Source organism: Struthio camelus, chromosome 3 (assembly GCF_040807025.1).
Source record: "Struthio camelus isolate bStrCam1 chromosome 3, bStrCam1.hap1, whole genome shotgun sequence".
Taxonomy (NCBI): domain Eukaryota; kingdom Metazoa; phylum Chordata; class Aves; order Struthioniformes; family Struthionidae; genus Struthio; species Struthio camelus.
The window spans coordinates 34,105,057-34,124,670 of record NC_090944.1 but is presented as its reverse complement, the minus strand read 5'-3'; the positions used below and the strand labels follow the sequence as shown (position 1 = coordinate 34,124,670).

At 36.4% G+C, this 19,614-nt stretch overlaps 1 protein-coding gene across 9 annotated transcripts in view; it reads right to left on the bottom strand.

The window, feature by feature from the left end:
• Positions 1 to 1,663: 1,663 nt before the first annotated feature.
• The window catches only part of MCPH1 (microcephalin 1), a 132,203-nt gene continuing 114,252 nt past the window's right edge, over positions 1,664 to 19,614 (bottom strand). For 6 of the 9 annotated variants that reach the window (XR_011140087.1, XR_011140088.1, XM_068937334.1 and 3 more), the window contains 2 exons: positions 4,088 to 4,325; positions 1,664 to 1,943 (listed from right to left, as the gene is read on the bottom strand). Coding sequence is in view for 7 of the 9 variants with exons in the window: in XM_068937334.1 (XP_068793435.1) it covers positions 1,888 to 1,943; positions 4,088 to 4,325 (294 nt within the window). In the remaining 2 variants the exon portion in view is untranslated. Of the gene's footprint in view, positions 1,944 to 4,087; positions 4,326 to 15,030; positions 15,514 to 19,614 lie in introns of those variants that run through there. The other 3 variants (XM_068937333.1, XM_068937335.1, XM_068937339.1) reach the window with 3 other exon arrangements.

The following is a 19,614-nucleotide window of genomic DNA, read 5'->3' as shown; positions in this document are numbered from 1 at the left end:
TATTCAAAGTTAAGCAATATAATTTAAACAATTTATTCTGCTATTTACTGGGAACCATATGTTCACATGTCACAGCTTATTTAAGTATTTCTATTTTAGTTTATAGTACTTGGCAACCAGTCTCCTAAGAAAAGAGGCTCATAAAGTCAAGGGTGAAGAGTGGTACCATGTTACGAACGCTTTTGGTAAGTAGGTAAACAGTTTCAATTTAACACAGTTAAATTTATAAACAGACCTGATTAGCAATTTTTGTATCTGAACATATTTTTCCTAGGTAAAATACTATCGAAAATGTGCATGTTAGAAAAGTTAGCAGCAAAAGATCTCAATTAATTGCATTTATTGCTATATTATCGATAAATAAATCCTCTTGAATTACAGGTGTTCAGTATTTCTGAAAATAAAGTTAATCTAATTCTCCATGAAATAATTTTAACTTGGAGTTTTTGCATTAAAAAGTATGCTACACGTTTAACAGAACAACTATAAAGATGCAATTTGTGCCTGAAACAGCCTACTGCCTAGATACTGCTGAACTTTTCAGAAGAAAAAAATGTGTAAAATCCTCAAGTTTAAAGAAATTGTGCGTCCAAACCCCTGTGCCCTTAAAAATTCCAAGAAGTTAGAATAATGCAATAGCATGACAACATTTATAAGGTACTGTACCTTGACTGTTCCATAGTATTCACTTGAAATTATTATTTTTAGTCCAAGGTTTCCATTGTCTTATGCTGACAGTTCTCTGAGGGGAGCACTGAGTTAGAAGGGGAGAGTTATGATCTGCCATTAACTTACTTGATTATACATTATTCTCAGTGGTGATGATATATCATTTTGAAGGATACTGCAAATCTTTAAGAGAGGTTGTGTATTTATAGCTCCATATATAAAATAATAATACACATTGTATAATACATGCATAATATAATATATAATTATATATATAGCTTAATATGTATTACGTAATACACTTTACAAACGTACAAACCTTACTTTACTTTATACCCCCTGAAAACAAAAACTCAGATTGAAGAGCGTTTTACCATTTAAGACATTTACAGCAACATACAATTTTCAAATGTACCTAAAGAATTTAATTATAAGTTCTATTTTCAACAGATGATGTAAGCATATGAATGATTTGCTGCTTAATCCATTTGACTCAGCATCAGCACTTGCTTATGGTTTTAGCTTACATGTGATGTAGACACAGCCTGAGACTCAGTGAAAGGTATTTAAATAAAGTAATACCATAACTATGCATCTGAGCACAACTACTGAGTTTCAGTTACTTTTGAAAATTGGATTTAGAAGTGCAAGGTTACTCCAGGATTGTGAATTAAGCATTATGGGCAACCTTATACTTTTACCTAAAAAAATTCAATTAGCAATAGGCATGAAGATATGGCAACACGGGCCTTCGGCTGTCCACAGAGGCACTCAGAATAAAGGTGGCTTATAGCATCCATGCATCTTCACTGGTAGCACAACTCCTGCTAACTAGATCAAAGCCAGCTCAGGCACACACATCCACACTGCGTGCACATCTTCTAACTACACTGCAACATGATCAAATTCATTCAGGCACTAGCAAATATCTTCCCACTTCTTCTCAGTGAATAATGATTAATCGAACTCTCAGGCCTAAAGGTCTCCGATAAATAAGTAAAAACAAGATGACTTTTATTAGGGAAGCACTTTATTATACAAAGCTCAAGATTTCACAAGATGGACATCTACACAAATAATAAAAATGTAGAAAATATCTGACTGTATTTATAAATGCGTTACTTGCTTTTTCTTAGAAAATTTATTCACAGCTTAGTTTCTTGTTGAATCCAAACTAGACTTGTTGTCTTATAACCATATAGAAGCTCCTGAGTTAGGTCACGGCTGAAAAATGTAGTTTTCCATAGGACATACTGTATGCTGTGTGATTGAATCTAAAGGAAATAAAAAAGAATTATTTAGGCTAAAATGCATAAGAAGCTGATTATAAAGTGCCGTGTACTTTAGAACAATTTTTGACACAAAACAGTGTGATGGAGCTGAGAACAGAGAGAGGAGGACCCTGTAAAGAAATGCAAACAGTCAAATGATAGTACAGCAAATACTGACCATTTACTTTAGTTTAAAAAAGGTGCTGAATTATCAACTTATATTGTTTTTATTGTGGTCAACCTTTGTTAAATTAATTGGCAGTAGGTATTAAGAGCTGTAAGCGGATAACCACAAACCAACTGGTCTACAACAAGGAAGGGTCAAAGATGACACGAAATTTCAGATTTGATTTGATTTATTTAACACACGAATCTGTAGGGACAGACTGCCGCTGTTCATACAGTAAACATGTCAACAGTTGCTGAGAAAGAGTCAGAACTTCAAAGATCTGTATCCTTCCTCTAAGGTATTTGCTCATGATTCATCATTTACAATCCTTTAGCAGGAGTTTGCATAATCATGCCTCACGAGCAGAATATAAATTAGAAAAGGCATCATCAGGACGCAAAAGAACAAGTACTGAGAAACTTGAAAAAGGCACAAAGAATTCAGAATCCGTTTCCTAATGTGTGAAACTCCATGTGCTGGGACAAGTGACTCCTGCGATCCACTGGTGGGCTGAGCTTGGCCTATCCAACTGCATTTAGCTCATGCGATAACTGGAGCTGGAGAAAGGCAGAACTCTATGACACCAGGAGAAGAGTCAGATGTGCCACAGTCTCAAGCAATGACACTTGCATATAAACTAGAGACAAAATTATTACCAAAAATATATAATAGCAGGAGACTGGTATTAAATTGCCTGCATTATAGAATGAATTGCATGTCATTCTAGATTATTACATTTGTCCATCTGAAAGTTACGCCTGATGTACTGCTATGAAAAATGTTTTCCTTTAATTTACTACATCATATTTTTAGTCTCACATAAAACCCTTGTTTCCTCATCTCGTCACTTTTTTGGGATACATTTCCTCTTCAAATCTTCTTCGAAGCCTAAGAAAGGCACAGTAAAAAATGGCTTCTTGTGCGTCTCTTTCAACTCCTCACAATTTTATCTTTTTTGAAGCACCAAATGCACTTGTGTTTAGACAACTCTTTTTTCCTTACGGCTCTCCCACTCTTTCTTCTTCACTGATATTCTCTTTCAGGTTTTAGGTCATTATGATCAGATACTACTAACAGCTAAGAGATTAGGACTTGTTTGTCTGGTCTCATGTAACATTGATCATGGATATGTTTATTGCCAGAGTGTGAGCGAGGTACTATCTGGAGGAGTGTCAAAGTTAAAGTGAAGCTAGTTTATGAGGCAAATTAACTTTAATCTTAATTTTTTTCTAGTTTGCAAAAGTTCTCCCTTTTTGAAAAAAAAAACTTAGCTTGTCAAAAAGAGGGAAACTATCAGACTGGAAATTGTAAATCCTAAACAGATTATCAAAAGCTTTTATTTGAGGGAAAGGATATTGCAATTTTACATCTGATTCCCTCCAAAGAGATAACCTTTAGAACTGTGCTGTCCATAATGAAAAAGCAGTCGACTAACAACTCTCAGAAACTTAACAGGAAATTTTAAAAATAAAGTTTTTGCAAGTGAAATAGTGACTGCAGAAAATTGTATTTCAAATGTATAATATATAATTCAAGACATGATCAGAGGGTGCAAATCATTGTATTTCAGTAGCGCTATGACAACATACACCAGTTAAAAATCTTTCTTACTTATATCTAAAACTGAAACACATGCGCCATTTCTTAAAAGTGATTATCCCACGGGGGTTTTCCCATAATTTAGTTTGCTCAGAAGTACATGACATCTAAGTGAAACAATTATACAAAAGATAAATTGAAACACTTTGGATGAAATTGTTCTGGTAAAATTACAACGGAAAGTACCAGGATCAGCAAAAAGCAATCTTAGTTTTAGCAGAAAATCCTGACCATGGGGGCAATCTTCCTAAAAATGTGACAACTGTTATAGTCTGCTCCATTCTCTCCTCTCCATATGCTCAGTTTAGTAATCTATTTACAGTTAATTTTTGAATACATATTCCATAATATTTTATATGGTTGAAATTTAGTCTCTTACCTAATATCCATTTTTCTGATAGGTATTTTATTTCCTGGTTCTTCTTTGCTGGGTATCCTCCTATACAGATTTTTGCCTGACGTAAGGCTTTACATATTTTTCCTCCTGACAGCTGTATAAGTTCAATCAGCTTTTTGCAGGGTGGCTGACTGGTAGGAGAAACAAACATCGCAGGCTGACTTGAAAAGAGATTCTGCTGATATTTTCCTGTTGATAGATGACGTTGAAGTCTGCAGATCTATATTTGAGGAAACAAGGAAATGAATAGCCAACATATTTATCTCCACTCAAAATAAAACCAACCCTTTTCTTCATGAATTCAGAAAAAGAACTATAATACATGAATATGAACTTTCCTTTGCTGATTCAGAAGCTCTTGGGTAAACCGTACCATGAATTTGTGATATTTTATTATTACAGTTGTTCTGATACAACAGCTACAATGCCTGTATACAATGCACTTGACTGATACAATTCCACAACCAGAGTTGAGACAATTTCATTTACAGGTTAGATGGTTTTCCTATAATGCTTCTTAAAGCACTTTGAAAGAATTGTCCTTCACCATAATCATACATGTTTACATGTATAATACTGATTATCACAAATAAATACTAAAGGATATACTAAATAATTATAGTTGTTCACTGTAAATACAAACTAGGATTTTCCTAGAATTTAGGATATATACTGCTCATCAGTTTGTACCTGAGCTTTACAAACGTATATAATTCAGGTTTTATACTACTTTAACAGCTATTTCCACCTCCAGTGCTCCTGTGCTTAATACATCTTGCAGATGTGTTAAGTGACACAAACAGCAAAACTCAGAGCAATTTAATCAGTTTATAATTAGTTTTGTAATTTGCTGCTTCTCCATTTCAAACCTTGAAAAAAGGTTCAGGCATCCAAAAGCTTAACTACCTTTGCCAGCTCAATTAAATTTAAAACAAATGTCTAAACCTAACCTTGCATTTGAGTATGAGCTAACTGTAAAAGACACGAAGGTAAACCTTTAGAAATAACCCTCTTCTGCATTACTTGTTTCTAATGCTGCTGTGTATTTGTGTAAATACTTAATGGAAATTCATGCCTTAACTCCTAATTCTTTCCAGTAGGCCCAGAATACAGTCTAAGGGGACAGAAGACAGTTTAAAAGAATCAGCTCCTGGTAAAAATGCATAACAAAAATATGTGGCATATCTAGCAGAATCTGTAAAGTAACTGTTTCATGTAAACTCTTTCATCCTCATAAACGCAAAAAAAGGAAGTCCTTTGTGAATGTTGTACAGCCTGTAACACTATCTAATATGAGGCAAATTTTCTTCTTTGCATGTACCAGACAGGATAGTGGTGTGCACAAAAGCAATGCATATAAGCACACAAACCATATTAAACAATATGGAGTTTTCTTACTGAAGTAAAAAAAAATCAAGCTTGTATTTCTTACAACTGAGGTTAACCTTGACTTGCCAAATAAGTGTGTAATATTTCTGATCTTGTATCCCTTGTCAAAGTTTAGAGAATTTATGATAAGCTAGGAGTTGATAGTAAGATGAAGACAAAAATGAAGCATTCATATTATTTGATGCTTTTAATTTTTTATATAGATGATCACGAGGAAACATAAGAGCGAGTTGTATGGCAGAAAAAAGGCGACTCGGCATATCTCTGTTATATTTACATAACACGAATGAATAATTTACTGTAGTCAGTGAAGAGGTGTAATCGGAACAGTGGAAGAAATCACTTGTTGAGTAGATTCCTAAGCTATTCCTCCAATTCTGGCACAAGGTTGCTGTGAGATCACAGGAAGTTAAGATTTGAATGCAATAATATATATGCCTAGCAGGAGATGGTGCAGCCAGAGAAAGAGTCGTCACCTAGTTTACAAGGGTTTATGAAGCCGAATGGTTCTACGGCATTTTCACAGATCCTTAGAAATAAAAGTGAATTGCCTTAGTACTCGTAAAAAAATAGCTGGCTGAAGCACTAGTGAAGCATGAAGCCCGTGCAAACATGAGGTATAGCTCAGGTAGTCTCTGTGCCATTGTCCTCTGTGTGTTAAACAAATCAGTCCTAGCCTAAATTCTGAGATCTCCTCCATCAACAGAGATTTCAGCTTTCTGTGTTGACGGAGGGCTACTCTCTTGATACTAAAACCAAGTTGATTCTTTATATGCTGAATTCAGCTGGTTACAGAGACTGCTGTGCCTGAAGTACGCCCAAAGGACTTGAGCAGAATCCAAGAGACACCTTTTATTTTTTATTCTTGTGTGAATCTACGTTTATGAATGCGATGGCACCCAATCCTGCCTCACTGCAGCCGAAGAGCTTCTAAATAATTTTGCTGAGCACTCCGAGGTAGAGTTATATTGCAGACTTTGGAGGATGAGGGCTCAGTTCCGAGGGAGAGTCTTGAGTAAGATAAATGATACATGTGTAGAGCAACTCTTCATCACTTGTGCAGTGGACATATCTGATTGTACTTCCTGTGCATAAGTTGGCACATGATATCCCACACATGTGCAGGAGATCTTATTTTGGACCAGGCAGGTACCATTTACCTCCATCTGAGGTACAGACAGAGGTACACAATACTCTTCTATAAATACCTAGCTGCTGGGCATCTTGATGTCAATATATGCAGAAAACTAAGTACTATACAATTTGTATACGTGGCACTGGATTTAGAATGTGCAAGCGTACCACTTGCAGATGGGGTCTTGAGAGCCTTAGGCTTTGAGGCTATGGTCAGTGTATTAAAATAGGACTAAATTAAAAACATAACACGGCCCGCAAACTGTGACATACAAAGCAGTGTCATGATTTTGGTATTGCTGGGATTGCAATCATTCATTGTCGTATATTAAGAAAATGAGCAACCAGGAGGCAACAACTACAAAAGTGCTTGTGGTAAGCTAAGTCAACAAATTAAAGAATGTACTATACTCTAATGAAAAATAATGAATGATGAAAGATGAAAATAGATTAAGGTTGAGAAACATTTCAAAAACTTGGCAGAACTTGTGTTAGATAGAAGACACAAAATATAAGTTGTTGCAATCCTGCTATTTCACACATTTTAGGGAATAAGACTTAAAAGGACTAATTGTATCCCCACTTCCCCAAGCATTTTCCTTGAGAGCATTTATTTGCTGTCACTGAAAGCATTTGGCTGTCACTGCAGGGAAAAATTTGTACAATATGTCTTCCTGTAGGAAGCACATTTGGATTAAATTGGATTAAATTAATGTTAAAGGAAAAAAAATGCACACAGCTAATCATCAAATCAGGAAATGCAAATTTTGAGCACCAAATAACACTTGCATCAGCTGATGTATACAAACAGCATGTTTTATTCTACATGTTTAGCTCAGATTAAAGGAGTCCAAGAAAGTGAAATGTTCATATGCTACTGAGATGGTAGCTGATTTGTTAAATTCCTTTTAAAATTCGTAGCTGTGGGTATTATCAAAGCATTTGTTAGCATGACAAGATAAAGTATACAGTATACCTGTGTGATATCATCAAAAGAAGTTTCAGCTTGGAACTTCATATTTATTTTTTCTTCACCTGAATCACCACCAGAGCTTTCCAGACAAGTTGTGCTTGGATTTGCTCAAGCACACGCATGCACACACTTCTCAGAGTTTGGAAAAATTAGCAGCGTTTAAGTTCACACAGCTCACAGAGTATTCTGAAAGGCTAACTTTGCTTTCTGGCCCACTAATCTGCAAGAAATACTACTAGCCAGGTGCTGAAGAGTCAACCATTTAGCTGGCCACAGAGAGCTTGGTTTTGGGATTAAATAGCATAATCTAGCTCTTACCACTGAATTGACTCAGCTGCTTTTGCAACATCAAACAGTTCATGGCACTCCAGGAGTGCTTGAAGCCCTTTGAAACCATACAGATTTTGTGTAAGCTCTTAAAAATAAATAAATAATTCCTCAGCAGAGACCAAGCCTGGGAAAATTTCAGGCCTCAAAAGTGATTACTCCCACAAATGGTGTCTGTATCAATTGGTAGTTATAGTTACGATTCTGTCAGTCTGTATTATTACAGATGGCACCACTGTCTGCTACAATATGAGACAGTGACAGCAACTTTCCTTTCTAATTATGTTAGCAGATGAATAGAAAAATGAAATCTCTTATAAGAGAGTCTATTTACTCCTTTCATTAAGATCGTAAGCATTAACTTCATTCTTTCACTAGCTGGATGCAGAGTAGGAAGATGCCTGGTATATGCATGTATTTGTCAAAAAAGTATCATTAATGCAGATGATTCTTTGAAACTGAGATTGGAAAGGAAAAAAATCACTCTTGACGGAAATAAAACTTATGGAGAACTTAAGGTAAAGAAACAGAACTTTTCTTCATTACAAAAATAATACATTTCACCAACTATTCTCCCTCCTGTGTCTCAGTAGTGTAGGATGTTAATCTCATGTTTCCTAGTATTTCCATAATTCAGCTCAGAAATTTCAAGAGCAGTGGAAACAAAATAGTATAATTTATTAACCTACATTGTACATGTACTTGTTCAACAGTGAGACTTTTTGCCATTCCTCTGTTCAATTTTCACTCTGGTGACCAGTCCCCGCAAACCAAAACACCACGCATACAAATAAACTCCTCACTGGTGGGATGTGGGAACAAATACAAAAGCCCATATAAGAACAAGGATGTGACCTTTTAATGAGACTTAGGAAATAACGTCAAGCCCCCAAAAGGTGTACCTATTTGTCATGTCAGGACTCAAATCACATCATCAGAAGAAGATGATCACGGAAGGTGAGCAAAAAAGATAGTTAGGAAGGGGGGAAAATATCTGATTGTAGGTTGTTTTCACCATGTGAAATGTTGAAACTAATGGAGTGAACTGTGATTTACATTTTTACAAGACATCAATCTCTTTTCCATCCATCCCCTTTTTTGGTTTTAATTCTGGGCGGAAAAGTTAAGCTCAAGAATAGGAAAGGATGGCATACAAAGTTTGTCATCATTAAGTGAACAGTAAAACAATGTTTTTGCTTAAAGGTTTTAAGAAAATATTATATTGGATGACAGTTAAAATAAACTTGTTTTAAAATGTTAGTTTAGGTTACACGGAGGAAGACTAAAAAAGAAAAAAACTGTTCAGTAAAAATTATTTTTACTTTTTGCACTACAGAAGTTCTTCCCCTAAGGTACATATCTGAACAGATACTTGAATTCACGCAACAGACAATATAAGAAAATTAATATTTCTGGATGTATATGGGAACGTTCTCAGCAATGAAACTTCTCATGTCCTATGAACAGCACACAATTTCCAGTGTACTTCCCGAAAACGGCACATGAAGACATTTCTAGTCTAAAACACAATTAGAAAAACAATTTCTCACAACACCTAAATGGAGAATATGGTCCTAAATTATTAAATTTCATAGAAATTGCATTTGCAGTCTGGAATTCAAAATGTGAAATACTAGCTTTGAAAATATTATATAAAATGAGGCCACTTGAGTTATTTATACTTGTGTAAAAATCTGTATGGACATTACGGTAAATCTTCACTCTTAATTTCTGTTATTAACAAGAGACAAATAAACCTACAAAATTACACTTCAAAAATATTTGTTGTCATTACTATTTTGCTAAGCAGTTAATAGAGTATTGAAAACCTTACCAATACCTTTTAGGCTATTTTCATATGAAGTATTTGCCGAACATATGGAAAGTTTTAACTACATCTTGGTTACTGCTACTTGTAAAAATAATAAATACATTTTATTAAATGCAAACAGCAGAAGATAAAATTTCAGAGATAAGTTTGAAAAGATAAGACTGTATATTATATGGCTTATATCTATCTAAAGACCAAGAGATATTTCATTTGAAGTTGATGGGAACTTGTCCATTTTCATCAAACAGAAAAGGATCTGACCAATAAAGTCTGATGGGTTAATTCACCACATTGCAACTACTAAATGTCAAAAAAGCATGAAATCGATAAAAATGAAAAATAGTCTTTATGCTTCACTAATCTACAAATTTAACAAGAAAGATGCACATAAAATAGTACATCCATTTAATACAGTTGGGTAATGTTGCTGGAGAAATCTTAATGTCTAAGATTTTAATAGCCATATGATTTCAGTACAGATAAATATATTGTGCCAGTAACATCTGTATTTTCAGTGAGTGCAATTCTGCAAAAAGACCAACATATTCAAGAAGACCAACGTACTAAAGCTACAACACTGCTGGATACACAAGCTACAACACTGTTAGGAAACATTACACTTACATTGTTATGTGCATTTTCAGACAGTCCGTCACTCAGTAAAAATTTCAAAGAAAAACACATATGTGGAACCCCATGTACATTTGGAGATCAAGGGCTCACATACATATACAGAAATGAAGTACTGGCCTGCTTCTGATAAAGGGGAGCATATTGCAGTGGGCAGACTTCTGAAAGTACAGTTATCCTGCAGTGAGGAATTTGCAGAATCTGCAGGACCCTACAGGGATCAAGGAAGTTTGTGCTAACAGTGCAGTAGCTCTCCTGCAGGACAAAGAAGAAATGCTCTCTTTCTCCTCTTTCTAAATGTCGAGCTCATTAAAAGAATGGAAAAGACTAATCAAATAGCAACACTATTTTTGTAGTGACAATGTGTGACATACATTTTATACTTAAATTAACAGCTCTCCAAACCAAACATTTTGGTTTGATTTTTTTGCAATTTATTTTGGCACTCTGCTGTTATTTTTTTTCAATATATTAACAGTTTTAGAGATGAAATAATATTTGCTGAATTCTTTAATTTAAAATTATATTAAAATGCTGTACCAGATAAATAAATTGGTGCTCACCAGCATAAAAGAGCTTGTTGAAAATTGGATACAACACCATTCAGCAAGTTATTTCACAAAGAAATAGCTCTTTGCCTTTGAAGAATCTTGCTTAAAGTAATAGGGCATCACATGGATGCATGAGTACAACTGGTTCAAACCATATTAGCATAGTTCAATAAAAAGCAACTGTGTAAATATAATTATCTCAATAGCAACAATAATCTCATTCCACTCCTTGGCATGAAATACATTTATAATCGGTAGAGATGGTTTTTATTCTCTGAGTGTAACTCAACTTGCAACATTCGTGCAAATTATTTATATTATATCCATACTTCTGAACATTTACTGAAACAACATTTTTATATTGGAGATCAGTAACATTTGGCTAAAACAGAAGCTCCCTATCAAATGAGAGAAGCATAAGCCCTCAAACAGACAAAACTGAGAATGTACTTTTTGAATGCTTGATAAAGCTACATCATCACCCCAGCACATGCACATAAACGAAGATTTATGTATAGGCAAACTCAGTATACGTTTCTGCAGTAAGAGACTGGTGCACTGAGGTGGGAGCCAGAAGGAGAAGGAGAAAGGTTTAAAAGAGAGAGTGGAAAATTGGTCCAGAGAAAAGAAACCTCCCATGTTTTTGCTCTTTGTGGGGAGGAAAAAAAAAGGAATGTAAAAGAAGGATAAACGACATAGAATAAAGACTGTATTATCTGGAAGTTTATTCAAAATACAGCTTCTTCCCCTCCTCTCTACAGTCCTTCATGTGTTTCCTGGCCAAGATGAAGGGAAGAAAGCTAAAATGCAGACAATTTAGCTAATATTGTTTCTTTCCACTACGTGTTGGCAGACAAACTTGCTTCTCTCAAATCCCATAGACTGATAAGAAAAGCTAATTTCACCAATTTATTCTCTGAAAGACTGAGTCCCAGTGGGAATACTGCACGAAAATGTTTGGCAAATAAATCTACTGTTTGGCGGATATTCAAAATTATACTGGAAGATGTTTGAACCGTTTCTTCCGGCACAGCAAATTTTTGCAGGAAAAAAGATAACAAATTCACTTATTTTTAGTTTAATTTACTTGTTTTCCAAAACTGGAACTATTTTTAAAAACTATATAATATCAACATAATCAGCTATAGATTAGTAGAAAAAAATTAGGGTAAAAAAATAAGTCTTTTCTCTTTTGAGGATAAGTGTGACATCTAAATAAAGGAGCTGTATTTCAGCTCCTACATATATAATAGCATATATAATATATAGAGGATAATATATATCACTTAAAAGCATTCTGTTAAGAATGTCTGCAAGACATGGTCACTTTACCGTGGCTATTTGTTTATAATTTCAAAAACTTTCTGAATTAAATATTTTTGTATTTGGCTTCAACACAAACTAATTCTTTTTCAAAATAAAAATCCTTTCATTACAAATAAGTTAAAGAAGGATTATTCTGCATAAGAAAAAGTTTAAATTTTCCTTCAGAAATACCTCAATAACTTGCTTATCTTTTTCTTCTTTCAAGAGAATTAAATTCAACTGACTACCAGGCAGTAATGAAACTGCAAAATGCAATTGCAAATTGAGCTCTAAATTTTGCAAATAACTATCAGTTATAACAAATGTCCTGAAAGGGATTTTTTTTCTCACCTAAATATAGTAGTTCTGTGCCTTGTATCATTCTGAAGTGGTACATGAGTGTGCCACATACCACTCTGTGCCATGTATCATTCTGGTGTACTACTAGAGATACTACTACAAGTGGTAAGACCCCAAGAAAGCGAAAAAGATTCAAAGATAGAAATTATCAACCTCCATAAGCAATCTATGAATTGAAGCTATGCAATGCTTACATGCTCTTACAGTTAGAAAGCTTTTCCTAATATCTAACCTAACTTTTTTCCGCATTTTGAGCCCGTTACTTCTTGTCCTAGTGCCAAGGGACATGGAGAACAATTTATTCTCTTCCTCTTTGCAACAACCTTGTGAATATTCGAAGAACTGTTACCACATCTCCCCTTGGTCTTCTATTCTCTAGACTAAACAAACACAGTTCTTTCAATCTTTGCTCATGGGTCATGTTTTCTAGACCTCTGATCATTTTGTTATTCTCCCCTGGATTCCCTCCAATTGATCCACATCTTTTTGGAAGTGTGGTGCCCAAAACCAGACACAATACTCCAGCTGAGGCCCTAGCAGTGCTGTGTACAGTGGGAACAATCCATGCATCCTACATATAGCATTCCTGTGAACACAGCCTAGTACGCCTGTCTCTTTCATCAGCGTATGACATAGGTGACACATTCTGTTTTAGATCCTCCAAAATACTCAGATGTTTTTTAAACAGAAATATCGCCAATCTAATTTTTCATTTCTGTGGTCGACTATGTCTGCCTGCTTTGCTCTTTTCCTTATTGAACTTCATGATGTTTATTTCTGATCATTTCTTAAATCTGTCACGATCATTTTAATTCCAGCTTTATCCTTATGCACCTTAGTAATGCCATTGACTTCAATGAGACTATTTCTGTATGCAGAATTAGGAGTCTATTAAAATTTGTGCAGGACTAGGAACTTCAGTATGCAAACATAATTTAGCAAGAAGTTTTTTTTCTGCAATATTTACTTGCTCTAGAAAAGGAAAATAAATTTCTTTAAAGAACACCTTTACATGTAAATAGGTGAGAGCATAGCATATGGCAGGAATTGCCATGTAAATGGCAACAACTTAAAAACAGATTGAGAGTTTTGTCTTCCAATATGTTAATTTTAATTTATAATATTGATGACAACAAAGCTGGCTATAACAAGCTGGGCAGTAGGATTCCACTTACAGAGCCAATCTACAATTCTACTACTTTAGGTGATGAATAACTCCATTTTCCTGCCTGGCAGCTTAGAAAAATCCTAGACAACAAATATAGCATATGGATAGGATACCAGTACATTGTACGCCAATGACTCCAAAGTATACTGGTGTGCTGAACTCATTGTGTGTATGATAAAGAGTTGGTCTGAGCATGTACAGATCACAGAATCACAGAGTCACAGCATGGTTGAGGTTGGCAGGGACCTCTGGAGATCATCTAGTCCAACCTCCCTGCTCGAGGAGGGTCCTCTAGAGCATATTGCCCAGGATCACATCCAGGCGGGTTTTGAATATCTCCAGCGAAGGAGACTCCACTACCTCTCTGGGCAACCTGTTCCAATGCTCAGTCACCCTCACAGTGAAGAAGTTTTTCCTCAGGTTCAGATGGAACTTCCTGTGTTTCAGTTTCTGCCCGTTGCCTCTTGTCCTGTCGCTGGGCACCACGGAGAAGAGGCTGGCCTCATCCTCTTGACACTCCCCCTTCAGATACTTGTACACGTTGATGAGATCCCCTCTCATGCCTTCTCTTCTCCAGGCTCAACAGGCCCAGCTCTCTCAGCCTTTCTTCATAGGAGAGGTGCTCCAGCCCTCTAGTCATCTTTGGAGCCCTCCGCTGGAGTCACTCCCCCCAGGAGTGCCATGTCTCTCTTGTCCTGGGGAGCCCACAACTGGACACAGCACTCCAGATATGGCCTCGCCAGGGATGAGCAGAGGGGCAGGATCACCTCCCTCCACCTGCTGGCAACACTCTGCCTAATGCACCCCAGCATCCCATTGGCCTTCTTGGCCACAAGGGCACACTGCTGGCTCATGTTTAACTTGTTGTCCACCAGCACTCCCACGTCCTTCTCTGCAGAGCTGCTTTCCAGCAGGTCAACCCCCAGCCTGTACTGGTGCCTGGGGTAGTTTCTCCCCAGGTGCAGCACCCTGCACTTGCCTCTGTGGAACTTCAGGAGGTTCCTCTCCGCCCACCTCTCCAGCCTCTCCAGGTCCCTCGGAATGGCAGCACAGCCTTCTGCTGTGCCAGCCACTCCCCCCAGTTTAGTATCATCAGCAAACTTGCTGAGGGTGCACTCTGTCCCTTCCTCCAGGTCACTGATGACTACATTGAACAAGACTGGACCCAGGACTGACCTCTGGGGGACACCGCTAGCCACAGGCCTCCCACTTGACTCTGCGCCATTCACCACAACCCTCGGAGCTCGGCCATCCAGCCAGTTCTCAATCCACCTCACTGTCTACTCGTCTAGCCCACACTTCCTGAGCTTACCTAGGAGGATGTGATGGGAGACAGTGTCCAAAGCCTTGCTGAAGTCCAGGGAGACAACATCCACTGCTCTGCCCTCATCTACCCAGCCAGTCATTCCATCACAGAAGGCCATCAGGTTGGTCAAGCATGATTTCCCTTTGGTGAATCCATGCTGACTACTCCTGATCACCTTCCTGTCCTCCAGATGCTTAGTGACGACCTCCAGGGTGAGCTGTTCCATCACCTTTCCAGGGATGGAGGGGAGGATGACAGGCCTGGAGTTTCCTGGCTCCTCCTTCTTGCCCTTTTTGAAGACAGGCGTGACATTGGCTTTCTTCATCTGTGCAGTAGATCCGAAGTAAGCCACGTTGACGTCACCATTTTCTATCTGACACTGTTGATAGGACTCTCCATCTAAGTAAGTTTGTAAGTGTATGCAAGTTCCTCTGCTTCAAAAACCAAAAGGAAATAAATTAAAGTCAGACATTCTTCTCTTTCCTTGACTTAGACAGCTGGCAATGGAACAAACACAGTTGAAGCAACATACAAATCAAGAAAATCTTCAGCCTCCAAATAATTTGCTTTAGAAAATCATCCACAACTTTAAAAGGTATGCAGCACATGCGCGGACATGTTTTTTCTCACAGTTTACAAAGACCTATTCTTGCTGGATATATCCTCACAAGACCTTCAGCATGGCAGATACTTACATACTTACAGCTTTAGTTCAAACTATGAGTGCACTTTTAATACTAATCTCTTGCTCGTTCCCAACTCTGTTTGGGTTTACATTGTGGAGCAGCCTTCAAGTGCACAGACTGGATTATTTTCAGAGGAAATTTAACCAGAAGATGAGCTCAGTTCAAGGGACCAGGCTTGAACTAGTCCAGAGCACCAAACCAGGTTTTGTGTGCAAGGTGGGTTCTCAGCACTAACTGGTTCGCTCTGTCATCCATTCCCATCACTCTACACTACTGGCTTATGCAGACACAGTCATGAGGAAGTACGAAGTCACTTTTGGCAGATGTAATAGGTAATACTTAGCGAGTTAAAATTGTAAAAGTTAGGGATCTAGTATGCGATATATCTTTTAATTTGAATTCTTATCTGCACAAAATAATCACCTCAATTAAATTTAGCTTATTTTTTTATGGTAACAGTTGCAATTTATCCTTATTGTTCTCTCATAGTCCAATCCCACATGGCAGCGATAAGGAACACCACATCTTGCCATTTATCCTCCCATGTTGAAACAATTTACCTGTGTTTTACATACAGTATCCTCTAGACTTACTTGACTCTACCAACCCATAAAAAGCTTTTTTTTTTTTTTTGAAGACCGGTATCTATTCCATGGTACCATACTCGTACCTCTTCCATGAGTAGCTCATTAATTTCTGTGAGCAACTTAAGGGATGAAGTGTTAATGAAGTGAGTAGCAAAGGTTAACTACAGAAGAAGCACAGAGAATGTCATGAACTTACCTGCATTTACACAGACTGAAACGTAACACATTTCCAACTAAGTATATTTTACCAGTAAAAGATTGTTTTTAAACAGAAATTCCATCAGCTAATAATGCGCTGCAATTAACTGAAAAGAACTTGATGTTCCCCATAGTTAAAGACTACATACAATTAAGATATTAGGCATGGAAGCCTAGTATTTGCATAAAATACATGGAAGGGGATTTTAACTACCTTAGACTTTTGAGATTTTGGATCATTTTGGACAGTCCAACTTTCTTTTTAATCAACACAGGATATTGTGCAGCAAGCTCCAAGAATGAGATTTGTATTGGTGGTTTAGGGGCACAGGGAAGCCTTCCATCAGCCTTTAACTGTAAATGATAAATCCAGTGCTGTCAACAGATTTGCTATACCTGGCAAAGTACAGATGAATAATGTTTCGATAAATAAAAGAGTTTCTATTCCAGCAATAACAAAATCAGTGATCTTGTTGAAAGGAAAAGCCTGGCAAATGTGAAGGGTTACACAGATGCTCCCTAAAGGCTCTTTCCTCAAACAATTGCATTAACTCACCATAAAAGTAATCTTATTAAAAATAATTCCAAGTTTTATCTTTAAATTATGAATATATAAGTCCTTTTGTTCTACCTCAACAAACTGAATTGATTTAAGCCAAGGCAGAGTACCTTTTTCCCTCTACTCTTTCAGTTTAGCCGAGTGCCATTACAACGCCCAGCAGTAACTCAATGTGTGCCAAACATGAATATTTTTAAGCGTCATTTGAGTTTTAAAGGCTACAGTAAGTGATGGGAACACAATTGTCTTGGGAATCTACAAATAACTTTTAAAAAGCTCATAAATCTGGCTTTCATGGTTTGGTTTTCAACAGCTTTATGAAATATGTCAAAGCTTGAACACAATCAGTTCTTTTTCCTTCAAATTTCATAGGACTGACTTTTCTCAATCTTTTTTTGATATGCTTCAGTGAGATGTTTAAAAAGGACTTGGCTTTAAAAAAGAGGCATCAGCAAATTACTCTAACAAGTTGCCTTTTTTTTAAGTTTCAACAGAGGAAAAAAGTGCATCTAAGTAGGGCAGCCTAAAATATTCCCTCATTAACAAAAATGTAAAATATTTCTGTCCAGCATTCAAAGTACTACAACCTAACAAAAAAATGATGCATGATTAAAGGTTGTTTTTTTTCTTAAACCATTTATAAAAGATGCAGGGTAACGATTCAGCACAGTAGAAACCCTGAGCATTGCATTAAAATTTACATGTAATTTTCCATATTTGCTGTGAAACTCATGCACTACCATGATAAGTAGCAGAAAATGCTTGGTTTTTGAAATACAAACTAAAGGTTCAGTTGAAACTGCATCAATGTTCAAGTGATAGAAAAATCTTTAAAATTGCCTTAGAATTACTCAGAGAAAACTATTCAAAGAGATTAGCTAGCAACATTCAAATGGATGCAAGTCTTATGGAATGCCACTAATTAGAAATATATATATATATATACACACACAAACATATATGTATATGTATATGAAAAAAAAAAACATAACAGATTTAGTTTACTCTTGGAAACTCCTGACAGAACTACTATCACAATAACTTCTGGTCAACAATTTTCCTGATTAGTATTCCTTGGCAATGGTATTTGTTTATGTGTAATAACATCTTTTCTTGACTTAATCCACGTTACAAGTTAAAATAAAAGATCCCATAGGAAGTATCAAAAGCAAAGTCATTTCAACCTCCTGTACTAAAAGCAACAAGTGGAGCTGCCAGCACACAATGTTTTATAGAAAAAAGTATTTAAAGTGAACAATATTTGACCAGGTGTTTTTTATCAGTCATGTTTTTAAATGACAACTATTCAAGAAAAGTTTCTTTGAGAGCATCTCTTTCTTCGTGAGTACTAAACAAAGCACATTACTAACATTTTCTATTTGAAGATTCTTTTCATGAACTTTTGTAACTTTTAGCAAGACAATAAATGAAAGATTACAGAAGAATGAACTTTGACTATATGTCCGACAGCAATCTTTGATGGTCTTTTGTACAGCTGAAGGAGAAAGATTTATGCTGTGAATATAGAGTACTTTCCCGACACAAAAGTTGGTAGGAAAAAGGCAGAGCACCTGACACTACATCTATTCTCTCCTTTTTTTTTTACTTTAAAACCAGAGCATTTTTCAAGTTGATGGTAAGCCATCAAGTTGATTTTAACAGAGTGAAAAAATAATTCACAAACCATAATGATTAGTTGTGAGTGGTGCCAAATGACTCCCTTCTAAAAATAACTCATTTCAGTATCTGTTTGGAGGAACTGCCACCTATCAGCTAGTGAGCTGACTGATACAGCAAACAGAAGGGGAACAAAACCTTTTCATTTGCAACACATTAACTCTCACTTCTGCGCTTCCTTGTGGATTTCAACTGGCATTGCCAGTAGGAAGAGGAAGCCATTTCAGAATGTAAGTCTTATTCAGAATATAATCTTGCTACGCCTTAAGATTTCAAATGCACTTGGTATTTTAAGATGTGTGAACCTTTCTCTGTAAAGGTTAGCAGTGTTTTGTGCTTTTCTTCTTTTCTATCACTTATTTCTAATTTTAACAGGATCTCCTTGTGATTTTTTTGTTTCAAAGATAGCGCAGCAATATTACCTTGAAGTACCTTATATCTGTATTTGGTCTTATAGAACCTTATCTTACTGAAGATAAAATAAAAACATGACTTTACAGATGAAACTGTGACAGTGTAGATCTAAAATGGCACAAAGATGGTCCACTTCCAATTACTGCAAATGTAATTCAGCGGTGGCTTTCTTCCCTTCTTTTTTTTAAAAATGTTTTTATAAAGTACACACAGAACTTGTTTTTGTTGACTATGTTGATGATTAACTTACTATCACAGCAGACTTTCAGTGACTTCTCTTGGTAGCTGGGCAAAGCTCATAGGGTTAAATTGCTGACCCTGTCTTCCTCCCTGGGTTCCTTCCCTATATTCCTATTACTCTTTCAGTGATGTTTTTGAGTTAGGTAGACCAGGTGTTTTTCTTCATCTAAGAAC